Here is a 13,226-nt window from a genome sequence, read left to right on the forward strand (position 1 = left end):
ACATTTGTAACCTTGTTGTTTCTACAATGACACCATGGCTCAGAGTTAAATATGCTATTTCCAATGATAATCCATTTATTTCCTCAAGTGTGCCCTTAGAAGAACAATAGTAAAATTTCTTCTCAGTCAAATGTTCGTCATTGATATTACAAGTGGCAAGAACAATCTAAATTTTAAAATTTTTACTTTGGAAGGAAATAGAGCTTTATTTCATCATAGAAGTTGAAGAGGTGAGTGAAAAATTTTTTATAGTAGAACAAAATACAGTTTGGATCTGAAAGAATTAAATGTACCAACTAATACATTTCTAATATGGTAATATATTTGAAAGGGAAAAATCTTAAGATTAAAAATTTGGAAAGCTAAAAGTCATGTTCTATTTGACATTTGAAACTTTATTTTGTAGGGGGGATTTTTGAAAGAAACACATTAATGTAAATTGTTTGAATGGACAGATTTCACACATACATTATATATATCCAGGATGTATATATTCAGCCACACACATACTTTTTATTATTTTTTTAATCTGAACTTCAAGAGATTGCACTGAGGGGTCACAATTTAACTTATCCAAAAAAGTGCTCACTGATTCTTGAAAAGAGTCACCCCTTCATCTTTCGACCCATCTTGTTTCTTCTCTTCCCCAGACTCATTTCACATTCCACACTTACTCTGCCACATATGTACACTGAACATTTGACTGTATTTGTCCTCTGTTCCCTTCCTCATTTATCCGTCACCAACTTGCTCCCTCACTTAAGAAAATTGTTTTAGATCATTTAGATTCTCTTTTTGTTGCTGGAAAATGAGAGAATTTGACTTCTTTTTTTTTTTTTTTTTTTTTTTGGCCAGTCCTGGGCCTTGGACTCAGGGCCTGAGCACCATCCCTGGCTTCCTCCCGCTCAAGGCTAGCACTCTGCCACTTGAGCCACAGCGCCGCTTCTGGCCATTTTCTGTATATGTGGTGCTGGGGAATTGAACCTAGGGCCTCGTGTATCCGAGGCAGGCACTCTTGCCACTAGGCTATATCCCCAACCCAGAATTTGACTTCTTAAAAATCTCAGGTACTGCTGGGAACATGGAGTAGGGGTAAAGTGCTCACCTCGTATATTTATGAAGCCCTGGATTCGATTCCTCAGCACCACATATATAGAAAGGCCAGAGGTGGCGCCATGGCTCAAGTGGCAAAGTGCTAGTCTTGAGCAAAAAGAAGCCAAGGACAGTGCTCAGGCCCTGAGTTCAAGCCCCAGGACTGGTAAAAACAAACAAACAAACAAACAAACAAAAACCCTCAGGTACTTTCAAAATCCAAATTGACAGACCTATATAACCTTTTGGTTTCATTGAAACTGCATTTACCAGAAGGGATATTTCTGACTTACTTATTAGTGGCAGAGTATTGACATCAGGCCACAAAATATTCTCACTGTGAATGCATGAACATACAAATGTAATGAAGGATGGCAGAGGTTTATTGGGTGAATTAAACACACATGACAAGGTATTTAAGCACAACTTACTGGTTCCACCACGGCTGGTTCTCCCTTCTGTCCTTTTTCTCCATAGGCCCCATGGCCATTTATCTGTTGGATGAAAATTTCAAACAGCCAAAATGACTTTGATACAATCCAGTTTTCAAGAGTTGAATAAAAATTTAATCACCTTAATGTGTTTAAAATTATCATTAAGCATGTACTTTTGTAAGAGAGAAACTGATTGAAGTCCAGTAGTGGAAATAAACATAAATACTGAATATTAAATATGAGAAAAGAGTAACGTTTTATCAGAGAAACATTAAGATTTCTGTAACCTCAATTATTATTCCACAATACTGTGATTGGTTAATGGTTAATTAATGATTGATGGATTCAATATCATTGAGTTAAATTAAAAATAGTAATCTAAAAATCAGAAACTAGGCTTACTAATAATAGTACCAATGGCTATGTTTTAATCTTATCAATGACAAGAAATGGTGGGTTTAAGTTTTCTCAAGATTATACATTCAAAGGAAGAGGGCTGACATACACCCCCTGAAGGTTCCCACTGGAAATTACCAGTGAGGCTTAAGACACAATTTTTTTGTCATTGACATGCAAACTCAACCTGCATTTCTAAACCTGAAAAGACATTTAGACATAGATCAACATGAAACAGACAAATCCACCAAGACACACAAAGACACACAGCCTAATGCTGACTTACACTGGTCTCTGTGAAATCAGTTTCTGCTGGTACGCCTGGCCCAAATTCTTCAATAGAGGGGCTTGTTGGTTTATCTTCATAGTCATAAAAATCATATTCGCCTAAATCTCCATCTACCGGAAGATCAGAATCCCTGCCGTCTATTTCTTTGTTTTCATAAAGTATATCCTTGGTATTTTTCCTCTGGGGTTCATAATCCTCTCCAGTAAGATATTCTTCAGTAAAACCTTCTTCAACAGGATATGGCTATTCATGTATATTGTAAGGGATTGGAGAATATGACGTTTACTGTTAGTAAAGCAAGGTAAGCATTTGCGATGACAGCTTTATGGCATGTGACAAGAAGAGATTTTATTACTACTCAAGCAAGACTGAAGGCCAGGAAGGCTTTCAGTCTTTTAGTCTCATTAAAAGAAATACCTTTGTACATTGAGATGCACAAAAAAATATTGCTTTCCCAGAAAATCACTTGTTAGTCAACTTTAGGAATTTGTCAGATTTGAAAATTTTAACTAGTTGCATCAGTAAAAGTTGCTTAATTTTCAAATCTCACAGGATATCATTTTGAAATACAATGCCTATAAGTGTGATATTCAGGTCCCTGAAATAAAATACCAATGCAGTATAAAATGAAATCTATGACTGCAATGATTACTCAGAATATAGTCTATATAGAGAAGCAATATGCCAGAAGTAAACAAAACATAAATGATAGTTCTCACAATTTATGACAATAAAATAGAAAATATTTATAAATGAACTCACAAAGGGTTAGAGAGTATGACAGACCTGATAGTGCATAATCTCATAATGCAAGCTACTCTGGAGGCAAAAACTTAAGAGATTCATGGTTCAAATCAACCTGGGAACAACCCTGAGACAGTTTCAAAAACAAACTGGGAGCTGAGCACCAGTGGCTCATGCCTGTAATCATAGCTACTAAGGAGGCTGAGATCTGAGGATTGCAGTTTGAAGCCAGCCTAGTATGAGAAGTCTGTGAGATTCTTATCTTCAATAAACTACTCAGAAAATCCAGAAGTAGTGTTGTGGCTCAAGTGGTAGAGTGCTAGCCTTGAACACAGAAAGGTTCAGGGACAGTGCCTAGGCCCTGAGTACAAGGATGAGCAAAAATTACAGAAGTAAACTGGGTATGGTTGTACACACCTTTATTTCTACATATTCAGTTAGAAAGAAAAAGAGAACAATGGTCTGAGGTCAATTTTGTACTAAATCACAGACCTTATCTCAAAAACACCATTAAAAAATGTAAGGACTAGGGGCATGGCTGAAGTGAGAGAGTACTTATTTATCAACCTCATAATGAAAAAAAGGAAAGAAATAATATGTCAACAGTAAATGTAAATTTCATATTGTTTCCATATATGTAAAATATATGTATAACAAGTAGAATGAATTTCTTTTCCTCATAATAATTTCTTTGGATAGCATAAATTCTGCAATATATATTATATATACACACAAATACATACATATATAGTGAATTTTACACCTTTTGTTGCTCATAAGGAAAAAAAAATTTTTTTTTTTTTTGGCCAGTCCTGGGCCTTGGACTCAGGGCCTGAGCACTGTCCCTGGCTTCTTCCCGCTCAAGGCTAGCACTCTGCCACTTGAGCCACAGGGCAGCTTCTGGCCGTTTTCTGTATATGTGGTGCTGGGGAATCGAACCTAGGGCCTCGTGTATCCGAGGCAGGCACTCTTGCCACTAGGCTATATCCCCAGCCCTGCTCATAAGGAAAATTTTAAATAACTTTTTGAATTATTTTTAAATAGCATGTTTATCAAGGTAATTGAAAACAGATGATATAGTAATATTGAGTACATAAGTAATCACATATTAAGTTATATGAATAAAAAATATGCACACATTTATCATAATTTGATTGATTTAGAAATTATTAATTAAAATAAAATGCCCAATAATCATATCTTGTACTCTTAGACAAAGAATAGGGAAGATCAGAACATAAATATTTATATCTCTGAATTAAAAGCTCTGGTTGAATTTGAATGTTAAACCTTAAAATTACACTCAAAATATTATTCTAAAAAATCTTGCATATGAAATATCATTGAGATTATTTGTCACAATTGGACAACTGTTATATAAGTTTCATTCTTTATTTTTTTTTCCTTTTGCCAGTCCTGGGGCTTGAACTCAGGGCAATCACTCTACCACTTCAGCCACAGCGCCACTTCTGGCTTTTTCTGTTTATGTGGTACTGAGGAATCAAACCCAGGGCTTCATGCATGCTAGGTAACCATTCTACCGCTAAGCTACATTCTTAGCCTGTTATATAAGTTTTAAGTACATTTTAAGTGTGTAAATTATTTACACACTCCTTAATTTCATTTTCTGATACAATCTGAAGAACGTGTATTAAAGAAAAGTAAACTGGATTGTATTCTGATTTTTTCATGGTCACATTCTGTGTACAGGCCAAGCACTTCCCAGTGATCCTAGCTACTCAAAAAGCTGAGACCTAAGGAGTGTTCTTCAAAGCCAGTTTGGGCAGAAAAGTTTGTGAGATTCTTATCTACTAACAACCAGGTAAAACTGGAGGTGTAGATCAAGTGGTAGAACATCAGCTTTGAGCAAAGAATCTGAAGGGAAAATCTGAGTTCAAGGCACAGTATCAGTAACAACAACAACAAAAATGCATGTAACATACAAAATTCAAGACAGAAGAATTATATCTGTGTGCACTTAAATATTTTTCATAGAAAATTATGAAATTATTAACATATACTGCTCAAGTATAATTGCTCTTACATTCTTTACAAGTTTGAAAACAAAAATTGTTATCAAAATACACTAAGTATATTCACTCAAAATCCTTGCTGATGTTAGAATTATGCATGATTAATTATTGCTCAGCTGAAATAAAATTTTAAACATATCGTATTAGTGAATGATACAATTTTCACTTCAGAAGGCTCTTCTCAGAACCATTGTAAGAATGTCAGAGAAGCCACAGAGAAAATGTATCATAGGCCAATTCAGTTTCACCAGATTTCTGTTTACATAAAGCAAAGTTATGCAAATCCTGAATTGCCACTGAGAATAGCTTATAGCAAGAGCAAACAAACCAATGTTATGGTTTCTTTGACTCTTTATGAAACTATAAATACATCCCATGTTTTAGAGCTTATCAATTCTTCCAGAGTGAAGCACATCAAAAATTACTGAACATTGAAAAGAAAAGAAGTCAATGCTGAGGTAAGGCTACCTATGTGTATTACCTCATTTGTGCCAGACATACGACCAGGAGATGATGTCTGGTAACTTTCCATTGTTCCGTAGTTATACTCTTGGAAATCGTTTATAATATTGGCCTAATGATAAAGGCAAAAGATAAACAATTAGTAAATATATAAAGGAATCCCAAACAGGTGAAAAAAGTCATTAATTAATTGGGTTATAGCATTAGCTAAGTGAAAATTTATATAGTTGGGTTAAGTTTATGGTTTATCAGAGATCTTCAGTTTATCTAGGATAGATCTTGATTGCTTTTTTCCTTGCTGCCTTTACCCCTAGTTTGACTTTTGCTGTTGCTTGATAACTTTTCTTCTTCTTGGATGCAAAAATTTTCAGGTTTGCGGGGTGTAAACTTTTTTGATTTTTCCTTTGAGGAAGTAGTCACTGTCCTCGTCTTCTTTTTGAAATTGGATTTCTTTTTCTGTAAAAATGTGATGAAAGATGGAATGGACAACATAAATAAAGTAAGAAGAGAAATAAAGAACATGGCTGAAAGAAAAGATGAGCAAACCAAAGGCCAATATGGTCAGCACTCCTCCAGGGAAACTACTGTTGAAAAAATAAATCCTCATTTTTATTTCACAGAAAAAAATACAAAGATGAATGACAGGTTTGTGATAAGTCTGAGGAATAGTTGGCACAAAGAACCATAGGACGACGAAGAGTGGAACACCACATACAAAGACACTACTTTGTGTTTACCTCTGTTTGTGCAACTGTCTCCTCTGTTACTGGGGGTCCCTCTGTTACAAGTTCAGTCTCTTTATATTCTGTTTCTCCATACTCATAGTCATATTCGAAAATATCCTCAGGTGCATACTACGTTGCAGAGGAAAAAATACCAGGTGTCTCGGTTAGTTGCAAGTAATACCATTAACAAAGTGGGAATGCTGTTCTTAACATTTTACTTTGGGTAAAAGTTAAGAGACAGACAGGGAAATACTGTTATTTCAAATTTATAATGCATACAGGAAGTATTATACTGACTCCTGCAGAGTATAATAACACAGGAATGAAAAAGCAGGGTTTCAAAGAGCAGAGCAGATGTTATGATTGTAAGGAAAATAATGAGTTTGGATCTCAATTCAAAATGTCTAGTTACTGAATATTAATTTCAACATAGCATGTTCTTGGACATAGCTATAAATATTCATGTTAGTTTTGATATGCAAAAAACATTTAGGCAACATTCCACTAAAAGGATTTTGTAGTAATTTCAATAGGTACATATTTTGTTAAACACTCTGTTTAACAATGAATTCATAAAGAGAAATCATCTCTAAAAGGAAATTATCATGCCTGCTTTGTAAGAATGAGAAAAGAAGGGAATGGAATACAAAGAACATGAAATGGAAAAAGAGTATTTCTAGATACTATAACGAATGGAAAAGAGAGATATAAAATTTATTTAGAAGTTTCTGATTTCTTGTAGAATTACCTATTTCACAATGAACACAAAATACTACAAAGCATGAAAATATTTCAAGTTTAAAAATTAGCACATTGTTTCAGTCTGAAATTAGTTATTTTTCTCTCTATTGAAAACTAGACCATAACATTTCAGTATCTTAAACTCCTTAAAATGAATTCCTATTAGAAAAATAGTAATTTATCCTAGATACTGTGTATGAAAAAATTTAATTCAACTAATATATTTCATAATCATGTGAATCGAAAGAACACCCTACATGCTAAAAGAAGGAAATAATGTGTTCACTTATGATGCTAAATATATTCATGATTTTTAAAAAAATTTTCCATCAACTACACAAATATTAATAAATATGAATGTTTGGTTTAAATTAAAATAACTATAAAAATGCTAATGTCATACACAGCATAAATATTTAAGCTGTAAATTCAGTAAGCTCAAACTAAATTATATATGTCCAGGGCTAAGAATATGGCCTACTGGTAGAGTGCATGGCTCATATACATAAAGCCCTGGGTTTGATTCCTCAGCACCACATATACAGGAAAAAGCCGGAAGTGATGCTGTGGCTCAAGTGGTAGAGTGCTAGCCTTGAGCAAAAAGAAGCCTGGGACAGTGCTCAGGCCCTGAGTTCAAGCCCCAGGACTGAAATAAATAAATAAATATTAAATTATATACATCCAAATAAATGCAAAAAAAAAAAAGGAATGAATATCTCCACTGGAATTCTCTTAGCATTTCTTCCAATGTCTTTCAATCCCCCAGCAAGATAACAAGTATTTTAGGAAGTATTGTACAAAGCCAGCTAACAGGCTATATTAGAGAAAGCAATGCAAATGAATACAAATTTCACAGACATAATGAGATATGTCCAAACTGATCCTGTAGCCTTTTTGCTCATCTGGGCTCTGTGAAATCAAATCCACCAGAGTGAATGCTTTAGGTGATCCATCTAAAAGTTTATGGAAAAATAAACAGGACATTCCTTTTGTGTTCCTTATGGTTCTCAAAAACTCCAATTCGATATGACTAATAAACAGACTGAGATGTTTCCCCTTTAGTGCTAAGTTCATTTGCAACGAATGTTCTCGGGAAGAATTTCAACAAATTCTTATTAGAATTTCCCTGCATTTGTTAAAATGAAAAATGCATGTAGACAGAAGATTTGGGGGTTTTCATTCATTTCAGGCAAAATAAAGTGCCATGAATTGCAAGGGAATATAATACAAATCATTATTGATAACATTACTGAGTAAATAAAATTAAACATCACATTTAGCTACATATTAAAAAATACTAATGGTGACTGAACAATTACCAATAACTAATTCTCCTATAGGTACAGTCATCCATGCTGGAATAGAAAATACTCCATTTCTATAACTACTAGGTACCAACTTGAAATAAAATGGGGGAAAATTTGCAGGCCAGGTATCAAGGCTCTAATTCTAGTACTCAAGAAACTGAAGAAGGATGGTGGTAAATTTGAGGCAGGATGGTGTTAGGTTTGAGGCCTCAGCTACATAGTGAGACCATATCAAATATAAATAAGAAGAGAGGAGAAAGAAGGAGGAAAAGTGAAGGGAGGAAGAGAAGGAGAAGAAAGGGGAAGGACTTGAAAGGGAGGAGAAAGGAGGGGAAAGAGGGCAGATATTTCCAGTTTAATCTTTAGAGTTTTAAGTTTAGCCCTTATAGACTCCATTTAAAAATTTAAACCAGCAAAAGCATGGGAAAAGTTGTAGCTTGAAATCCGTAGGAGAGTAACTAACTATATTCTGCTTTGCTATCCTGAGAGGAAAATCTCTTCCAACCTTTCTAATCTTCTCTTCTACTGGAAGTCTTTCAGAATGAGGAAATGTCAGTGTGGTTATGAGGGAAACAGAGGACAGAGCATACACATTTTCTGAAATAGCAAAAACCATCTTTCTTTTAGGGCTTATTTAGGAATCAATAAAAAAATCATCTTCCTTATTATTAATTTTTTATTTACCCAGCATCACTTTTAGGGGAGAGAAGGAATTTTTAGTATACGTAGGTCATCTTTGGTATACAGAAAGCATTATAAGTCTTGGGGATTATGCTGATCACAGTATTATTTTGAGAATGGCTGATGCATACATGCAGGAAGGTGCACAGAGACAGACTGATTCTAACCCTGAGCTCTGACTTGTTTAGGAGAAATTAGAATAGATGATGGGAAAGGATCTGCTAGAAATGTGGCAAACTTTGTCCTCAGTTCATCAGATAAGCAGTACCACCAGTAAAATCCTGCATATCTCTGAAGATTTATATGCACTGAAAAGTGATTAAGGTACGTATTTGGAGAAGTCAGTCTTAATGAAGATTGTCTTTCCTTTGCTTTATTTTCCTTTTATAATCTTTGTAAAAAATTATATAAATTACATTATATATGGCATTATATGTAGTGTTTGTAATAGAATGATTCATATATAAATATAACATGTAACTTCTTAATAGAGTAACAGGATAACTTAGTGCTGTAAAGACTACAAATAGCATCATCCAATACTAGTTACAATTGTAATTAAGGTGACAAGTAAGTTCAAGTAAAATTAAAATTGATGACATAATTATAAAATTAAAGTCTATTAATAATATACACATCTCACTCCATGATATGACACAATCTTGTGTCAAGCACATGCACAGTGGAATTTTTTTAGTGGACTAGAGTGAGTTATAAAAATATAGCACCTGGACAAAAATACAACTTAGGAAAAGCATAGGGGGGTAGTTTACAAAAATGTAATGTCATAAACTTATTGATGGACTATTTAAGAATATAAAGTACAAATTGAGTGATTATTATATTATGCAATTTATGTTCACTAATCACTGCCAAGTAACTTGTTTTGTTGTTTGCTTAGGTAGACTATCCATTCTGAAAAAACATATGTACAGAAATGACACAGTATGGACACTATACAAAATTAACGTAAGGATGGCTACTAAGCTAATTAACTAGCATTTTAAGTTCTAGAGTGGGTTTTTATTTTATTTTTTTGAAATGACAATCGAATCTAGGCATATAGGAGAAAGTGGAAACTAATTTTTCATTAAAAAAAGTAACAAACATGTCACACATTCACCAAAGAAACTAGTAACAAATGTAATTTTCTATTGCATTACTCAACCAATTTGTACTATAGCCAGGTGTAATTTTTCTCATCAAATTCTCTGGTAAAAACAAATTTGTCATCACAGAAGCATGTAAATATACATTTAAACTAAAACAGAAATAAAGAAAGCTTATTTTTAAATAAAATTTACAAGCTGAACAAAGACTATGCTAATTTCAAATAGTACAGCAGAAATGACATATAAGCAATAAAAACATGTGAACAAATCATCCAAAGACGTATTAAAAGTGCATACCATCCTGCTTCCAAAAATCAGAGCCACAGCTGTCACTGAAAACAATAAGCATCATTTTCCATAAGAAAGTAGCCACGTGATGGTGGTTCACCCCTGTAATGCAAGCTACTCAAGAGGCTGAGATCTGAGGATCACAGTTAAAAGCCAGTCTGTGCAGAAAAGACTGTGAGACTATTTTTTCCAATTAGCCAACAAAGCGATGAAAATGAAGATGTAGCTCAAATAGTTTAGTAACAGCCTTGAATGAAAAAAAAAAAAAGATAAGTAAGAACATGAAGCCTTGAATTCAAGCTCCATGCAGAACTGGCACAAGAAAGAAAAGGGAAAGAAAAGGAATAAAAAGAGACAGGGGGGAGGCAAGAGGAGGGGAGGTAGCAAAAAAAAAAAGAGAGAGAAATAAAAGAAAGAAAGAAGGAAGGAAGGAAGGAAGGAAGGAAGGAAGGAAAGAAGGAAATAAAGAGAAAAATGAGAAAAAAAGATGGAAGGAAGGAGGAAGGAAGGGAGGGTGGAAGGGAGGGAGGGAGGTAGAGAGAGAGGGAGGGAGGGAAGGAGGGAAAGAGGGAGGGAGGGAGGGAAAGACAGTAAAAAAGAGAAAGGAGAAAATATCAAAGTAAATCTATATATCAGCCTTGACCTTGTCCACTAAATGTCCTACATTTAAACTGAACCTTCACATAGCCCATGAAAAACAAGAACCCAAATCTATAGGCATTTCACTGTTGCCTTGGAGAACAGAGAAAAACCATTTAGTGAATCTTAAGGAAATGAGCAGAATGAAGTTCTTGGGAGTCATGAAGCAAGTGAACAAAATATCCAAATAATTATTCTTTGCTCTTTAATATTTTTCTTCCTGCTGGCTTCTTAAGATATTACCTGTTTTAGGAAAACATTGACATTTAACCATGGAATGAATGATTACAAAAAATTTTTCTGTCTTTAAAAATAAAGTATTAATGTCAAAGATATACTTTCACGGCTTAAGCATAAGCTCTAATTTGAGTTCACATCAGAAATAACAATACATTTTAAAAGCACTTTCATCAGCTATCTTAACTATATAAAACTCAGAAGGTGGGAACTCATATTTAAAAGAAATAAAAAAAAACTAGTCGAGCTATCTTTTAGAACCATTTGAGTGTTCTCAAATTTTCACGTCCATTCTAAATTTCAAAACATAATTTTATTTCTACCAATGAAAACATAAATCTCTTTGCCTTCATTTTAGCCACCCTATGAGTAATAAAACGTGAGAAAAAGCAAACCTCTAATATTTCATTCAATGGAACTTGAAAGCTTTACAATAGTAATTTTCAAAGACTCTCAGACACAATTTTCACCTTGAAAATACATTCCTTTTATCTTGAGTGTGTGTAACTATTTAAGTATAAAGAAGAGAAATACAGCTGTAAGAAATTGTATCCCCGGGGGCTAGGAATATGGCCTAGTGGCAAGAGTGCTTGACTCATATACATGAAGCCCTGGGTTAGATTCCCCAGCATCACATATACAGAAAACGGCCAGAAGCGGCGCTGTGGCTCTAGTGGCAGAGTGCTAGCCTTGAGCGGGAAGAAGCCAGGGACAGTGCTCAGGCCCTGAGTCCAAGCCCCAGGACTGCCAAAAAAAAAAAAAAAAAAAAAAAAAAAGTGCCCCCCCCCACTGAAGTCTATGGATGTACCCAAATGAAATACTATTTCTAATAAAAATGAAGCAGCAAAGTATTTAAGCAAGAAGAAAAAAATACTAAATATCTTGGAGTCCTTTCTTGCAGGAAATATTAAAGAAGTATTAAGTATAAAGTACAGTTTAATTGAAATAAAGGCCGGAAAGTGAAATCTATGTACAAGTCGTTAGATGGAAGCGCCAGGGTTAATCCTTACCTCGTCGATCTGAGGCTCCTGAGCTTGTGCAGCCTTAGGTGCCATCGAGTCACAGTCTGGGCTGTAATGCTCACAGTAGTCATACGCAGCCTTGGGGTCACTGGAGATCAAGAACTGCTGAATGTCGCCCTTCGAACAAACAGACACAGATATCATCAGAACAAGTAAGGACGCATAACTATCAAGTTCTCCCAAAGTCAGTGTGTCTTTCATTTGTCAAAATGTGAAGAAAACCCACACACTATTACTTTAATATAAAGACAAAGTATGAGAGAAACTCACACTTCAGAAATCAGCAACAATAGAAAATTGTTGTTCTATATTATTTACTAGTGCAAGAAATCTGTGAGATATGCATTCATTCGTTCATTAAAACCCAATACCCTACATCCAAAGTGAACTTCCCCTAGAGAAGGACAAATGAAACATCAGTAAATCACGGTACTTCCAATATTAAAAGAGTGATGACTTGTTATTTAGGTACTACTGTGTGACAGTTCTAAATATATACATACACACATACACATACATAAATAATCTCGATTAACTCTATTCAACTAGCTAAAAAAGAAATTCTTACTGACAAGGAAGAGTGAGAAGGGCAAATACTAGAAAAAATTGAAATTATAAGTATCAAAGTTAATTTGGGACTTTTTATTATGAAAAAAGTTCTTAAGCATATATTGAAAGTCACATATTAGAAATCTATAATTTTCATAAGATGACACACTAAAATAATGTAGTGTTTTCAAGAGCTTTTTATTTTGTGTGTCTATGTGTGCACACTTGTATTGGTGCTTGAACTCAGAACCTGGTACACTCCCTTAGCTGTTTCCACTCAAAACTAGCCCTCTATTATTTTTGGCTTTTTGCTAGTTAATTGGAGATAGCAATTTCACAGATTTTCCTGCACAGGCCAGTTTTGGTTAATTATGTAGGCAAGCAATACTGATTTTTTTTTTACCCTATGGGGGCTATTTTTTTTTTCAAATTTTTATTATCAAACTGATGTACAGAGAGGTTACAGTTTCATACG

The 13,226-nt window shown here is 34.4% G+C and overlaps 1 protein-coding gene across 1 annotated transcript in view; it reads right to left on the reverse strand.

The window, feature by feature from the left end:
• The window catches only part of Col11a1 (collagen type XI alpha 1 chain), a 179,974-nt gene that overhangs the window by 121,124 nt on the left and 45,624 nt on the right, over nucleotides 1-13,226 (reverse strand). The window contains exons 5-9 of the mRNA XM_048352067.1: nucleotides 12,191-12,319; nucleotides 6,188-6,304; nucleotides 5,470-5,562; nucleotides 2,209-2,454; nucleotides 1,524-1,586 (exon numbers count right to left, since the gene is read on the reverse strand). Of these exons, the coding sequence (XP_048208024.1) occupies nucleotides 1,524-1,586; nucleotides 2,209-2,454; nucleotides 5,470-5,562; nucleotides 6,188-6,304; nucleotides 12,191-12,319 (648 nt within the window). The remainder of the gene's footprint in view (nucleotides 1-1,523; nucleotides 1,587-2,208; nucleotides 2,455-5,469; nucleotides 5,563-6,187; nucleotides 6,305-12,190; nucleotides 12,320-13,226) is intronic.

The sequence above is a fragment of the Perognathus longimembris genome, chromosome 7 (assembly GCF_023159225.1).
Source record: "Perognathus longimembris pacificus isolate PPM17 chromosome 7, ASM2315922v1, whole genome shotgun sequence".
In the NCBI taxonomy this organism is placed as follows: Eukaryota; Metazoa; Chordata; class Mammalia; order Rodentia; family Heteromyidae; genus Perognathus; species Perognathus longimembris.